Genomic DNA, 16696 nt, shown 5'->3' with positions numbered 1-16696 from the left:
GGAGACATAGGCCTAATTAAAAAAAGTAAACACTTTGATTATGATCATTCTTAAGTAGGAATAGAAAGAACAGAACGAATTGAATCATTTTTAATCATTAAAACAGAAATATTTGAAGAATAGGCTGTATTTCTTTTAACATCACATGCTATATCAATATCCTGAAGTGTTTAAGGTTTTACATCCATTAAAAAAGAACACAATTTCCAAACCTATTTAAAGCTGCATTTAAGAGATTAATTTTGCTTACAATAAAAAATCTTGTAACAGAAGCTAAGCGTTGCAGATAATTAATTCAGCACTATTTGGTTTCCACAATTAATCAAAAGATAACAGCGAATTTTGAATGTATTGGTCGTAATGGTCAACAACGAATTCTAGGTTGGGTAGTTTACTCCAAATTTACAATTGTGTTTGTTCCATATTTTTGCCAACAGCTTGATAAAGCGCTCATCATTTAGGAGAACAGTAAAAAATGACCAACTCGCAATAAGCCGAATAATGTGGTAAGACTGAGTATGTAAATATTTGCAACTGTACTTTAAGCAATACTGAATGAAACAAAATGGTTCAATACACGTGTATTCCCTCAAATTTGAATTCAGATTTTTTTTCGGCTTCTTACTATTTGCATCCATGTCGGCAAATAGATAGATAAATAGAATCATTGAACGTACATTTTGAACGCTCATCTTTAGTCTTTTATCGATTTCATGACGATCATATATTGCCTTTTATTATTGATTTTAAGTCCAAGTATTGGTACGGTAGGTGAAATACTGAATCAGTGGTGTCGCAATGAACGTTGTGCTTGTCTGGAATATGGAAGGTTGTGAATTGGATTGCAGTCTGATCAAATCATTTCTTTTTTATATTAGGATCTGCGTAACACTGCTTATCCGATATACACGCTGCTTTTAAGAGTAAGACCAAATATTAGTAGCCGTGGAGCCAGGATAAAATAGAACACGAAAAGGCTGCACTACCTAAAAACAATAAATTAATTCCACAAAAAAGACAAACAAGACATTCAAATTCGAACAGCTTCCAAATTCCATCCTTCAAAACACAGTACAGAAAATAATCCCTTTTTCTAAGATCTATAACCGACTGGAACAAACTACCTGATAACATCATTAATTGCACATCAGTAGACTCTTCAAATCTTCAATTTCAAAGCATCAATATTAACTCAACTATTACATCAAACTAATTATACATTGCATTTTTCATTTTTTCATTTTCCTCTATTTTTAATTTGTATATATATATCAATCTATGTCGTGTTGTAAGCAGAGGCGGATTTAGAGGGGGACCCAGGGTGCCCCTTCCCCCACCTTTTGTGGGGAAAATTTGGTTGATTATATAGGGAATCATTGTAGCATGACTGGAGCGGGCCACATCTTAAGCAGTCAGTCCCCCCCCCCCCCCACCCTTTATGAAAATTTCTGGATCCGCCACTGGTAAGTTATGCTCCTGTGACATAATCTTCAATTTGTTGAAGGCGGTCACTATATGGTAGAAGAAGTAGAAGAGAAGAAGAAATAATGTTAAGAGGTAGACCACTAATATCCAACTCTGACAGCGTGATAGTCTTGTGAAAGATAAATACATTCATACCACATAAACATAAACATATCACGTAAACATTCTTTTCAGTCTTAATATCCATGTAATAGTTGCCGCTTTACATTAAGCGCCCTTCTATTCATATGTAGCTGTGGGCATTTTTATTAACGCGTGTCATCAGATTTGATTACATGATCAACACCTTGTTATTTATTTGAACGATTAAATTGTAAGGTAGTTTTGATAATGACATATTTTTTTGTGTTGTCATCAGTTTAATGCGTATGCGATATTTTCTCCCTCTTGGAGATGCTTAGCCTGTTGCCCAATCCAATTGTATATTTGTAAAAGAAAAACACATTGTTAAACAAAACCGAAATTCAACTGATATAATGTTTTAAAAGTTCACATCACCGATATACATATTTGTAAGTTGAAGTGACCAATCTTAATGGTACACTGTTTTGGTTGTTTTTTTTTCATATTTACTTTTTCGTTTACCGTTTTAGCATAATTTTGGTCGTTGGTTGTCTCATTTAATCATGTCACGTAACACAGTAGGTATAGTGTCCGGCTAATAGTAGATCGATTTACTGCTATTTCGCAAGTATAATGGCTTTTATTCATGACTGTTCATTTTATTCTGAATACTATACATATTTAAAGCACAAACTACACACAACTTCATTCAGTTTCACTTAAAATTCAGCGTTTTAAATTGTCGGTTTTTTTTTCGAGAGCAACATTTAAAACGTCCTTGAGTTTCACTTAAAATTCAGCGTTTTAAATTGTCGTGTTTTTTTTCGAGAGCAACATTTAAAACGTCCTGGTCTTTTAACAAAGTGGCCGGGTTTTTTTTTTTAAAGAAAATGTGAATAAGAAAGAAATTCTTGGCATTTAAAACAGATTTTTTTTCTAGATTATAATTGTAATTTAGTGATGAACAATATTATATATTATATTACATATTCTCATTAATTACAAAACATATTACAATATTTATCAAATTTAACCCTTTTCAATTTAATGCTTATTTTCTTTACTGAAAACATTTTACAATAACCTTGCAGTATTACGATGTATAAGAATGCACTGGCTGCTTTTAAAAACGGTCTTTAAAACCGAGTGCAGGGGACGCATAATCTTGATGACGTCTAAATCCATTGGATGCTGGATGTGTATTGATTAATATTTTAGTCTTAGATGTATGATTTTTTTATTAGTTGTTATAGGCTTTGAACTAGCTTTTTAAATTTAACTTTGAATTTGGGTTTTACTCAACTCAACAGCAACTGTCAGTTACTGCGAGTATTCTTATATCTGTATTTAGTGTCGTTTTGTCGTGGGGATGAATATGTACCCTGCCACGTTCACTCTGTGTTTTTGTTAGATGTATTTTTGCTTTGTATCCATCTGATAAGTTAAGTAAGCTCTTTTCAACTGATTTGTAAAGTTTGTTCATATGTTGTACTGTTATACCACAGGGGGAGGGTTGGTGCGTTCAAACTAGTTTAACCCTGCTATATATTGTGTGTGCCTGTACCAAGTCAGGAGCCTGTAATTCAATTTTGTCGTTTGTTCCTGTATCATATTTGTTTTTCGTTCATTATTTTGTACATAAATCAGTTTTCTCGTTTGAATTGTTTTACATTTGTCATTTCGGGGCCTTTTATAGCTGACTACATGTATGCGGTATGGGTTTTACTCATTGTTGAAGGCCGTACAGTGAACTTTAGTTGTTAATTTCTGTGTCATTTTGGTCTCTTGTGGAGAGTTATCTCATTGGCAACCATACCCCATCTTCTTATTTTTAAACCTTTGTTTTGACAGTCAATACTATTCTATGATTGATATATATTACAATGGCGAACCCCTGAGTTTTAGAAATAGGGGTAAGAAAACTAAGGAATAGAAGTGCAAAATCCGAAAAATTCAATATAAACTCAAATATTCTATACTACAAGAGGCCTCGCAAAAATAAAATTACAATAGCAAAAACCTTAATGCGCCCATATACTATTTCCCTTTGACCATAACGTTTGAATTGAATTGAATATCTAATAAAAAATGAAAACAACACCTGATTGCATTCGTCCGAAGCGCTTTTCTGTATTTACCTACATCCGGAACGCTCAAAACTGAATATTTGAAAGCCAAAGATGTATAAGAACCGAAACAATTGAAGAGCTGTATGACCAAAAGGGACATAAAAAAATAGCAAAATCATTCTAAGGTCAACTTTGCCTGAGGAAGTTGAAACCTTAGTTTCTATATAATTTTAAAATTATAAACGTCCAATTTTAGATGATTGATTGTTGTTTGATTATACATCCAGTGGCAAATGTTTGATGCATGTTAAGGATGGGAACAAATTAAAAATAAATACAATAGGTAGGTCCTGTAATAGAGTGCGTTCTGGATGAAGGTCGGGAAATTTAGACTACCACTGGAAAATAAGTGTAGATCTGGTAGGGACAGACATTTTGCCTTAAAACAGGCAACCAACGCAACCCTCAACAAGTTAACGAGTTGTTAAAAGTGTTCTTAACGTGCAGATTGTGTGGCACTCTCTCTACACAGCCCATTCTGAACGGATATGGCTGCGTGTTTGTACTTGCTCAAAGTTGTTTGTCGTACGATAACTTACAAAAGTGCAAATAACAAATACTGAAATATCCCTTAATACAAAAAGCTAATTATCCCGTTTCCTTTTATTTGCTCTTAAATTCGCTATTAAAAACATGTACCATTATCTAAGTCAAATATACAGACACATACTATTAGTAACCACATTTAGAGCGGTAATCACAAAGTCGACAAGTAATTTCTGCATATTGTTCTTTTATTTAGAGAATCAAAGTGTGTCAAAATCAGGTCTTACTAATTAATTTTTCGATTTAAAGAAACATATTTCTCATTTTCACCCTGTAGATAGAAAAAGTTAGCCTCTTGTTTTATATTACATGTATATTTCATGTTTTTAGTTTTTTTTCAAAAAATATTCTTTTCGTTTTGTTTCGTTTTGGTAAATTTCGTTTCGTTCAATTTTTATTCCGTTTCGCACTTAATGGGTACCATCTTTTTAGTCCTTCTTATATCTTAATCAAAAATCTAAAAAGCGAAATTATCAAATCTGCACTTTATGTTTAGTATTTTTAAATTTTGATTAAATAGCGTAACTATTAAATTTTATAACGAATTTTGGAATTCTGAAATTTTAATTATTTGGTGAAATTTTCAAAATTTCAAAAAATTTCAAAAATTCCAAAAAACTAAAATTTGAAAACTTTTTAAAATTTTGAATTGTTAAGTGTTAAACGGACCACCACCGAACTTGTTTTCGAGCTACAGGTTTTGCAAAAATGACACATTTTGTATGGGGTATACAGAGAAAAAACATCATGATGTTAATAGAAGGTAAACTGAATAATAAAATTTTGAAATTAAAATATGAGAAGACAGCTCTTAAAAAATGGTTTCAGATTATCATAAGAAATAATGGGGTCACCGTAGGTTTTTTCCTGTTGTAACAATAAAATAGATAAATTTCCTGAAAATTACTTTATGAAGTATTATACTCTTCCTGAGTTACCTAAAAATTGAAATTGAGCAGAAATATTCTTCTTTTAGATAAATATAACATACGATCAATTAAATTTGTTCATTTAAATGAAAATTCATTATTAGTAAATTACATTCCTGCATCGAAATTTGCTGACTTAATAAAAAGTCTAGACCCATTGTGTTCTGCGATTTTGCAATCCAAGATGGCGGAAGACACCAAATGCCACATTAAGATATATATGCAGTGGTAAATGCAAGATGGCATAGAGAGCGTATCACTATGACCGGAAATATATATATTGTTTTCCTTAAAATCGTCTTAAACATTTTGCCTCTGTATGCTCGGCAAACTTTTTGTCATTTAGGATGACTGTATTATATAGTTTGATAAACTGATATGGCTTATGAACACAGAAGAATAGGTCAATTCTCACTGCTGCTGGTAAATTTATTTCTAAAAATTGTTAATTATGTGGCTTTCTTGTCTGCTTCAGACACGAGGAGGACTGTGTAAATAACACAGCTCCTTGAGCACCGCCCCTTCGTGTCTGTTGCAGTAGGGAAACCTACACTATTCTCAATACCTATTACTGCAGTATATTTTATTTGCTGTGAATAAACTTGAACTTTTGTTACATTTACGTTTGTTTCTCTGCATCAGATACGAGGAAGCTTGTTAGAGCTCTTAAGCTCACAATCATAGAGCATCGTCCCTTGGGACCTGTTGCAGCTAAACAATCAATTATATTTATACATTTCCAGCAAAAATATTATAAAATCAAGTGAGAAGAACGTTTGCCACATCTCTGGAGTAGCAATTCTTAAATACTTTTTTATTTTAACATATAATAGCCTGTATGACTTTATATCAATATTTTAGGTGTATTATATGAAAGTCATGTAAAATACTGTATGTTGTAACGATTATATTTGTTATATGTGTATGCCCCCCTGGGGACCTAATTTGGAAAATAAAATTTCTTATCTTATCTTATAGTTTGTTAAATTGATTTCGCTTAAAATTGATCTCCTGTCATTTTTTATTTATTTTCTGTGTTTGCAAGAACAGAATGCAAACCCTCAAAACTGCTACTAATTGATTTATACACCAAAAGGAAATCTCCTTTATGATGCTATAGTATAAAGCAAATATGCTTGACTCCATACTGGAATTAGAAGACAAAACTCCTAGGCTTATCTGGATATTAGTAACGAATTTAAATATTCTGACAAGGACATCAGTGATAAGGGTTCCAATATTCCCTCTGTTGAATGGAATATTATTTTGATAAACTTTTAAATATAGATTATACTACTGAACAGGATGATTTTCCGTTAAGTTATGATGTTACAAGGAATAATGTTTTACTTGATTATGATATGAAGGAAGTGCTCTGAAGCAAGCGCTTAAAGCTATAAAAAAAATTAAAGAATAACACAAGTGTAGGGTTTGACTGTATAAGTAATGAGATACTTAAAAGAGATATCCTGCTCCACATGTGGCACCCGTCGTGTTGCTCATGTTAGTACAAACCCGGGGATAAGTATAAATCTGTAGGTCTCATTCGAGAAAAAGGGGACGGAATTGTACTGAGTTACGAAAATTGGAACATATCCGTTGTCATTTGTATCGGATATATCGGATGTTCACAATTGGTAAGCTGAAATCATCTCTTTTGTCGAAAGTTTTGTTTTCAACCGACCATCATCATCAATTTCTAGATGTAAGTCAAGATATAAGGCAGACTTTACTATATCTGTTGTATCCTTTATCTCAGGTTCGATTGGATAGATGCGTTCAGCATAGTCACCACATTTTGAATTATTTAGTGAGAGAACATCATCTATATAGCGGAAAGTGATTAGGTACAAAGTTTGAAAAAAAAGACTGATAACTAAATATGACGATGACAAATTGTACTATTTACTTTAAACAAAGTCACAGAAGTCCCAGGTTGTGTAGAACTTAAATATACACTTCGACAAATGAAAAAAAAAAACATTTACTAGCGAATTGGACATAATCACAAAAGGTAATCTTACAACCAAGGTAATTAAGGCTAGTAAGCAATTAAAAATGTTTTCCGTTCAAAAACACACCTATTTATGGATAAATACAAGTGGAAACCTTTCTTAAAATTTCTGTCATAGTTATTCCTGTCACTTTGCTGTCTTGTGTCCAACATTGTGTTGTAGACAAGCAGCATTAACACTTTCGTACTACACCAATATAACATATTAGAGCGAAAGATTCAAAGCTGACCAAGTTCGGTCAAAATTATCTGTACCTTGTTGGCACATTTACCGTCCAGTTTTCCGGCTATGTTTAAAATGATTTTAGTTAATTACGTATTATTTATTTTTGATGAACTGTCAGTTATTTTCTTTAGTATTTTGCAATTTTGTACTTTAAAAAATATGTAAATATTGATTCAAAACTTTTAATTCTTATTTTTTTCAATTTTCTTTGGTTTTTAATCAGAAAGTTTCATTTAAGGGTAATCTAACAAATTCTGTATTTTAACTTCTACTTTTTACTTGGTTACATAGTTTTGTTGCCAATGTCAACATAAACTTCGAGCATGATTAAATAAAAAGTAAATACATGGCAAATAATCACTATTGTATTTGTTGAAATGTCATTCTTAAATGTCTATATTTCGAACCGCATTCTTCCCTTTCGCACGACGTTGAATAACAGTCCACACGATAAATATGATAAATTCCAGCAGCTCTGTAATAGTAAGAATACTAGCACCAAGAAAAAGACCCATCTGTCCTCCAAGATTTGCTGCAAAAGAATATATATTTCTGTTCAGTAAAATGAAAAAATATCTTTGCCAAACAATTAAACTATTTATAAACAAAATGTGTTTATTAATCACCTAATAGATATTAAGTTTAATGACTCTTATATGTTTTGTATATTCTTAAATGCACAGCCGGTTCACTTGTCGCACAAAATTAATTCCGTAAAATAAAACTTCATTAAAATGAAAGTTTGTAATTCATAAATTTATTAACTGTAACGTAATACGGAATTTTGTAAAGGAATAGTTCATTGAACTTCAGTTTCGAAAAGCTTAGTAAGCAAAAGGTCGCACGTTAAGCTAATGTTGTATCATTTCCATCAAAAAGTGTGCTTAATAGTTATTTGTAACTTAACATTCAATACGAAATACCATTTAATAAATTCTTCACAAGAGGCTTACATGTGACTGTAAACATAACATGGCAGCTATATCTAATGTGTAAAGGAATATTGCGATTAATTCAAGCACACTGCATACAGACAGATCCTCATGTATAACAACATGGACAAAGTTTTATTTGACTCAAATGTGTGTATTACTTTTCAAGAATGTTTTCTACAAACCAGTGTTTTCCTACTACCAGTCAGCTGATATTATCGTATTTTCTGATTTTTATACTTTTCAACTTCGTTTTTGAATTGGCCTTCCAGCTGTTTTGATTGGAGCCCCATTGATGAGTCTTATGTAGACGGAACGCGGGTCTTGTATACCAAAATATAAACCTGGTATATTTGATGATTTTTTGTAAACCTTTCAGTCTTTGAACGCTGAGTTTGTGCGTGATTTTGGGTTGGTAAAAATAAGGCGGGAGCAAGTAGGCTTTCTACTTTTTGATGTTATGTTCTGGCGTTGATCCTGATTAACTCGTCTGGTATTGCTTTTGCGCTATTCACTCTGGGTCCAGATTGTTGGCCTATCTTATCAAGCTCATTATGTCGTCTTTTTGCAGGAAGCTTGATCAGAATAACTGATACAAGTAAATAACCCTAAGTGTCGTCTGTCTGTTCGAACAACTCTAGACTTCGTATGTAAGTTTCCGTTTTGTCATAATATTTACACGAATAACGAAGGCTAGCTCAAGTATAAATCGGCGGCCAATTATCAAATTGAGCTCAAATGTATGTTTGTATTATCGTATGTATCTGTCCATACCCCCCCTTGTAGCAATGAATTGGCTTTTTGAGTAACCGTTTGTCATAGGAAAAAATATGGTCTGCAACGCTTCGCCTTGTAGAAGTGACTTCGAGTAATTAAACTTTTGTACGTTGCTGAGTGTGGGATTTGTTTGAATGGCTGTCTCATATGAATTCCAAAGTGATTGCTAATCAAAAATATTCAAAAGAAGGTAGGTGTGTGGTACTGCCAATTTGGGCTAGAAAACGAACGTAAACTTTGAACGTGCATAGACGGGTTGGTAAGAGAAACAATATCAGATATATTTCGTTACTGGTATAAAACAATGTTGAATTGATTGTACATGAAACAATTGGAATGCGGGTTCAATTGAGAGGAGTCGATTACTGGTAATTATTGCATGCAGGTAGAACCGTGGTCTGTATAGGTATATAAGAGGGAGTTACATTGCTTTCTTGAAAAACGGAAGTATTGACAGGTAAATTATAATTGGTAGATTGTGAGAGTTGAATGAGTTTTCAAATTTGAAATATCATAAAGTGGTTAATTGAAACAAAAGACATAATTACGATTTGATAGATATATTAGAAAGCTCTAGCAGCACTTCAAGGAGACGTGACATTACAAAAACCGCGGTCTATAGAAAACATCCTGAGCGTGGTATTTACGACAGGGCTTTCAACCTATGGCAAAACTTCACGCCTTATGGCAAGTGGAAGACGCTCCAAAGCAACAATCTGAGCAAACGTTTTGTAAAATGTTTATCACAAGACATATGCAAATAAGACTTTAAAAGTTTGGTGCGTCAGAAGTGATATACTTGATACACCTACATCCGAAACGCTCAAACCCAAACACTTGACAGCCAGCTAGGGTCGTACGTCAGAAGTGCTTTACTTGATACACCTACATCCGAAACGTTCAAATCCAAACACTTGACAGCCAGCTAGGGTCGTACGTCAGAAGTGCTTTACTTGATACACCTACATCCGAAATGTTCAAATCCAAACACTTGACAGCCAGCTAGGGTCGTAGTCAGAAGTGCTTTACTTGATACACCTACGTCCAAAACGTTCAAATCCAAACACTTGACAGCCAGCTAGGGTTGTACGTCAGAAGTGCTTTACTTGATACACCTACGTCCGAAACGTTCAAATCCAAACACTTGACAGCCAGCTAGGGTCGTACGTCAGAAGTGCTTTACTTGATACACCTACGTCCGAAACGTTCAAATCCAAACACTTGACAGCCAGCTAGGGTCGTACGTCAGAAGTGCTTTACTTGATACACCTACATCCGAAACGTTCAAATCCAAACATTTGAAAGCCAGGAATGTATAAATACGTTGAAATCTCATGCAAACCAAATTCATGTTTAGATCAAACCTCGAGGTATAGGGAGAGGGTCGAGATCTCACAAAACATGTTTAACCCCTCCGCATTTTTACGCATGATCCAATGCAGGAGCCTCTGACCTTTGTGTTAGTCTTTTATGATTTTTAATTTTAGTTCATTTATATGTTTTGGAGTTTAGTATGACGTCCATTTTTACTGAACTAGTACACATTTTTGTTTAAGGGCCAGCTGAAGCCCGCCTCCGGGTGCGGGATTTTTTCGTTGTGTTGAAGACTCATTGGTGGCCTTCGGCTGTTTTTCTGCTCTTTGGTCGGGTTGTTGTCTCTTTGACACATTCCCCATTTCCATTCTCAATGTCATGTTAGGTCAACTTTGTCTGAGGGAGTGTGAACCTTGGTTTCTTATTTATATCGTAGCTAACGGGGTTATTTTAGAAAAGTGTGTTATAAATCGTGTCATCACCGAAGCATGAGATGATGATAACCTCAGAGGATTAACAGCCCACCAGCATCGGTATCGACTAAGTGCTAGTAAATGAAAATAACATTTTTATTAATTTCGTCCAAAGTGCTTTTCTGGATTTATCTTCATCAAGAATGTGTCAAATGAAAAAAAAACAATACAAGGTGTTTGCTGGATAACTTAACAGTATATCTTATTGTGTATATCCTTTATGCCATGGCGTTGTCAGTTTGTTTTCGATCTATGAGTTTGACTGTCCCTCTGGTATCTTTCGTCTCTCTTTTATTCATTTAAAATAATTAGGACTTGAGGTATAAAACCAGACAAAATAGATCAAATTACAATATGAAGGCAACAAACAAAAATTGAGGAAATTGCATCAACAACAAAAAAAAAAAAACAACGAGACAGGGTGCGTCGCCAGGGTAAGCATTTCCTACTTTTCATGCATAACCCGAATCCACAGTCAGACAAATATCACAATCGATAATAGGACACAATTGATACATTTGGTATTTAAAGATCTAAGATCGCGAAAATATGTCCCTAGTGAGTTTAGAAAAAAACATATCGTATCGGTCAACCAATTGGAGATGACGACTGTAAAACTTATGCTATTTCTATTTCAGTCATTTTGAAGCAGTTATGTGTAAAAAGCACTTCGCAGTTAATAAATACTTTATAGTGTGAATATGCACGAGAGTAACGTATCACCTGAATTATGTAAACGCCATTCAAAGCCTGAGAAATTGGAAAAGAGAGGCGAAAGATACAAAAGGGATATTCAAACTCATAAGTCGAAAATAAACTTACAACGCAATGGCAAAAAGGAAAAAAAAGACCAAAAGACAAACAACAGCATACAAAACACAACATAGAAAATATGGAAGTTGGCAATTGGAAATTTGAAATCATCATGTTTGTAAAAACGGTTCATTAAAACTTTGTAATACTAGTAGATGATTTAATGTAAACGTTACCATTTCTTTTAACAGAAACTGAAAAAATCCTTCGACAAGCAAGGCTGCAACCGAGTGAAGATACAAATAAGTCTGATAACATAATCATGAGAAATTAAATAAATGTACCCAACTAGAACCGGGTATAAAGTCCTTTGCTGCTGCAAAATGACAAGCATTTTAAGTACTTTGTGGCACCCCTGGATTATTAAAGAGATCAAGCAAGGAGAACCGAAAAACAAATTCCAAGTCATACTGGACTGTATGCTATGCAAAACATGTGATTATAATCCTGGTATCTTTGCTGAGTTTTAATTAGGCCGACCGTTCTAGATCTGTAGGAGTCTATCTTATCTACCTAATAATAACGTAACACCGTCGTATTTAGGAATTTGTTCTGTTACTGTGGTTGACAGGTCTTTCAGATATATCCGAATCTTCAGGTAGTGGCTTTGATAATCATTTCTATAATATAATTTATAATTCTAAGATTTTGAAATTCATGAGATAAAAAAAGACACGAATGTTGAAGTGTATATTTTATTGTAGGGAAATTTTAGTTTTCCAAATATCTTTACAATTCCAAAACGAAATTGTTCAAGTCCGATATTATCAATAAAATTTATTATTTTAACAATATCCAATATCATTTTTAGTTTAGCATGCTTGTTTGTTTCTGTATTTATCGTGCCAATGGCTTTGGACCATTTTTAATACATTTTGTATCAATAATTTAAAAATTAATATGTATAGATTTTTGAGCCGTTATACCTAATCAATTATAAACAACGAATAAAACAGCTGCTTATAGTATAATTGGGAGCTAAAGCTGTTCAAAAAATATGTACGAAAGAAAGATCAATTTCAAAGATTTTAACAAATATAAGTTTTTCATAATCAACTCATCTAGGGATTTGAGATAAGTATAAGTTCAAGTTAATCTGAAAATCGTTAGTACCTGAACATATATGTTCTGAGTGAATGGTACTGGTTAACTTTTGTTCAAAGTATTTTATTGTCATATTGGTTCGTTTTATAGTTCAGGGAAATCATTATTTCAAGGTTTATGGTGAGTGAATATTTTTTTTTCACAAATACTTCCATCTACCCCTTCCTCTCCGCTCGGTTCCTTTCCAGTAAATTTCAAGCTACATGTATATGTATATTTTTAATAAATCCAAAGTACTAATATAACTAAGATGCTGTGGTGCAAAACCTAAATTGTAACCGCATATGCTTACTTGTTCGCTACGGATGATAATACTTGGTCAAACTTAATGACATGGCATTCTGGAGGACAAACACATAGTGTTGATGACTGAAATACATTCCCTGTAAAAGTAAATAATGTAGGACTGAACAAATGGTTGTCATATCAAATAGGAAGCATGTTTCTTTTATGCATTTATGTACCTCATTTAAGGTGGTACATAACACTACAGGGAGATAAATTTATAAAATTCAGCTGGACGTTTTAATCACGTTCTATTGTTAAGGAAATATCAAGCTTCTCAACGATCAAAATTAATGTTTGTCAAACTGCTATATATATCCCATGAATTTTTCGATAAAGTGTGTGGTTCAAGTTTTTTGAAGTTTTAATATTTATGTCAAAGAGTCAGTTACGCTTCTTGTATAAAATATAACAATTAGTTACGTTTATTCATTTGTTACTTTAAGTGCATGTTTTTAATTAAAAAAATATATATAGCTTTTGTTCATCTCAGATTTCTATTGACCTCTCGGTTTTCGACATTTTGCGATCCTTGTAAAGACTGGTCCGCCTGTCCTTTATATGTTTAGATGATACAGACAAAGGTATCAAAATTAAGTATTGATCCACTGTTGTTTGCTAAGTTATATATAATGTAAATGAAAAACATAACTAAATTTTCGAAAAATTGTGACCAAAATCAAATACTGTCGTTATTCTCGATTGGAGCATAACCTCATCTTGACATGTCTATAATTCATATGTAGAATGCGTCAGTGATCATGTCCTAATTATGAAACAAAACATGGCCACTGAAAACAAGTATTTGAATTCTGGATAATAACGTATCGACAACTGAATACTTACCATATAGTTCTGCAGCACAAGTATTGGCATGGTAATCATTGACGCAATATGTATCATTACCTAATAAGGGAAATAAAAAAATATCAACTTCCGGTTATAAAACATGTCTAAGCCAATCATATTATAGTTCGAAATGAAAGTATAAATAAGAAGACAATAAGGTCAGCCAAGTATAAGAACCATTCTATACCGTACATCGGAACATTTTTGCGTCCTTCTAATTTGTATTTTGTTTGCAGTAGGCAGTAGGCATTTCAACGCGAAATTAACCGTATGCGCACATTTCACGGTCTATTTAATTGCTGTGTACGTCAAGATTTAAAACTGTTCCTTCAAAGACTCAAATCGCGCGCAAAAGGCGATATACGGTAGTACGTTGATTAAGTAGTGTTCACACTCTATACGTTAAAAATTTTCACAACAAACCTCCCTCTTATTTTTAAATGAAAAACGTACTTATTAAATGTACTCCTAAGTTCTTTAACCAGCAAAAAAAGAAATATAACCCAAAATTATTAACTATTGGTCGATATAATTTAAGAGAAACTGAGTATTTTGAAACAACTAACAAAGGGTCTATGTGTTTGCACTGACGCATTTTTTTATGTATAATATTATCAAAAAGTAAAATAACAAAAATACCAACCTCCAAGGAAAATTTAAAACGGAAAGTCCCTTATCAAATTGCAAAATCAAAAGCTCAAACAAATCAAACGAATGGAAAACAACTGTCATATTCCTGACTTGGTACAGGCATTTCTTTATGAAGAAAATGGTGGATTAAACCTGGTCTTATAGATAGCTTAACCTCTTCACTTGTATGTCAGTCGCATAAAATTCCATTATATTGACAAAAATGTGTGAACAAAACAAACAGACATAGTAGGTAAAAATGTCAACAATAGGGGTACAGCAGTCAACATTGTGTTATAATCTTAATCACTATAAAAACAAACAATCAAATTATGTCAACAAAGAAAATAAAATGTCATATAGACAAAGCACATAAGCATAAATGAAAGACAAGAAAACAAAAAATAACCATAACACAATAACACAATGGCGGGATGTATAAGTACCGAGCCACGCCAAAAAAATATTACCAAAAACTGAACTAAACAGTAAATGTTAATAATTTACAAAGACAAATAAAAGAACACTATTACATGTAATTAAGATGATAAACAAAGTCAAGATGTGATTAGTGCCTTGTTTTTCTCCCTTTTTATTGAATTTGAAGTTGAAGCCCATCCCAAATGTGAAATGATCTGTAGTATCTGGTCATTTATGGAGTTCCTTCTTTGTTGTATTATGTGCTCATTTCTGTCCAGAAGAGAGGCGAAAGATAACAGAGGGACATTCAAGCTCATAAGTCGAAAATAAACTGACAACGCCATGGCTAAAAAGGAAAAAGATCAACAGACAAACAATAGTACACAAAACACAACATATAAAACTAAAGACTGAGCAGATCCTGTGTAACCTTAAAAAAGATTTTGAACGACTGAAAGTAAATAAATCTACAATTTGGTTGTATTTGGAGAACAAATTCTACATCAACTCTTAAATATCTCTCATTATATAAAACATCATGATGGTCTACTTTGATGCTCTTATGTGCAATAAGCTTTTATTGTAGTCCTTTTTGGGGGTTACTACCGTTTATCTTTCCCTCTTTGTTGAAAAATTAGTGCAACCAGACGTATGATTTAGTGCGCGTGTTTCGTTAAAATAAGAGTCATGACTGGCTCTCGAATCAAAACCGTTTGAATAATAAATCAATAACGCAGTTGTAGGGCTTTAAAAATCAAAAAATCAAAAAATATCAACGGAAAGGGTCATCTATGCCTGGAGGTAGAAAAACACAAGTGTTTCAACGTTTTGTATAAAAAGCTCGATAAGCTATCTTAAAAAATGCACTAAATATTCGGGTCCGAAAAGGGCCCTTACCGAACTTACTGCATAACAGAAAATAACTACATCACGAATATGTCATGTTAACACAGGCGTACTGAAAACTGAGCCTCCTCATGTGGTTTTTGATTATGTGATTACTTGGCCGTTTTTATAGTTATTATTTGATTACCAGACCAACTATTTTATGATTATTTGATTATTCGATAATCTAGGACTGTATTTTTGATTATTTGATTATCTTGTTTAAAAAAATAATTAATGATTATGTGATTATATTGGCAAAAAATTTGTGATTAATATGTAATTACTTGGACATCCCCATGTGGGGCCTCAAAACTAGGTTGGTGATCGATATTCTTGGGAACTATGAGAATATAGCGCGTAAAATAAGGTCTTTGGTATCTTATGATATGATTTCAGTTATTTTGTTCAAAAAATGTTTTTTTAGAACGATTTACCGTGTTTTTCCTTTTTCAATGCATCAATTTGGTTACCACTAAAACATACCTATAGGAGAAGGGTTCATCGTGCAGCTACACTCTTTCTTTAATATTTCGTTTAAACAATTACGTTTACAATCAAGAAAGCTGTAATCGATGGTGTCTATACATGTCTGATTTCCATACGCTATGTATGGACTTGGTAAAGATATATACTGTAAATATACAAAACAAAATATACAAATACATACTCCTAACCAAATTTGACATATATGCGTTTTTAAATTTTTTTAAAATAAATTCAATATTTCATTGGTGTAAATGAGGTCAGGTGTCAATTTTCTATCTACAGTAAACAAAATCAATCAGACATTATCGATCATGGCAATGTTCATGGGCATTT

At 32.9% G+C, this 16696-nt stretch overlaps 1 protein-coding gene across 1 annotated transcript; it reads right to left on the bottom strand.

The window, feature by feature from the left end:
* Positions 1-7676: 7676 nt before the first annotated feature.
* Positions 7677-16476, bottom strand: LOC127726732 (acid-sensing ion channel 4-like). Its single transcript, XM_052234207.1, has 5 exons — positions 16361-16476; positions 13937-13996; positions 13098-13188; positions 12215-12321; positions 7677-7924 (listed from the first exon to the last, which is right to left on the bottom strand). The coding sequence occupies exons 1-5, from the start codon at positions 16377-16379 to the stop codon at positions 7779-7781; spliced, it is 423 nt and encodes a 140-aa protein (XP_052090167.1). The 5' UTR covers positions 16380-16476; the 3' UTR covers positions 7677-7778.
* Positions 16477-16696: the final 220 nt, after the last annotated feature.

Source organism: Mytilus californianus, unplaced genomic scaffold (genome assembly GCF_021869535.1).
Source record: "Mytilus californianus isolate M0D057914Y unplaced genomic scaffold, xbMytCali1.0.p SCAF_18, whole genome shotgun sequence".
In the NCBI taxonomy this organism is placed as follows: domain Eukaryota; kingdom Metazoa; phylum Mollusca; class Bivalvia; order Mytilida; family Mytilidae; genus Mytilus; species Mytilus californianus.
Note: the sequence above shows the minus strand (reverse complement) of the source record. Positions and strands in the feature narration are given on the sequence as shown.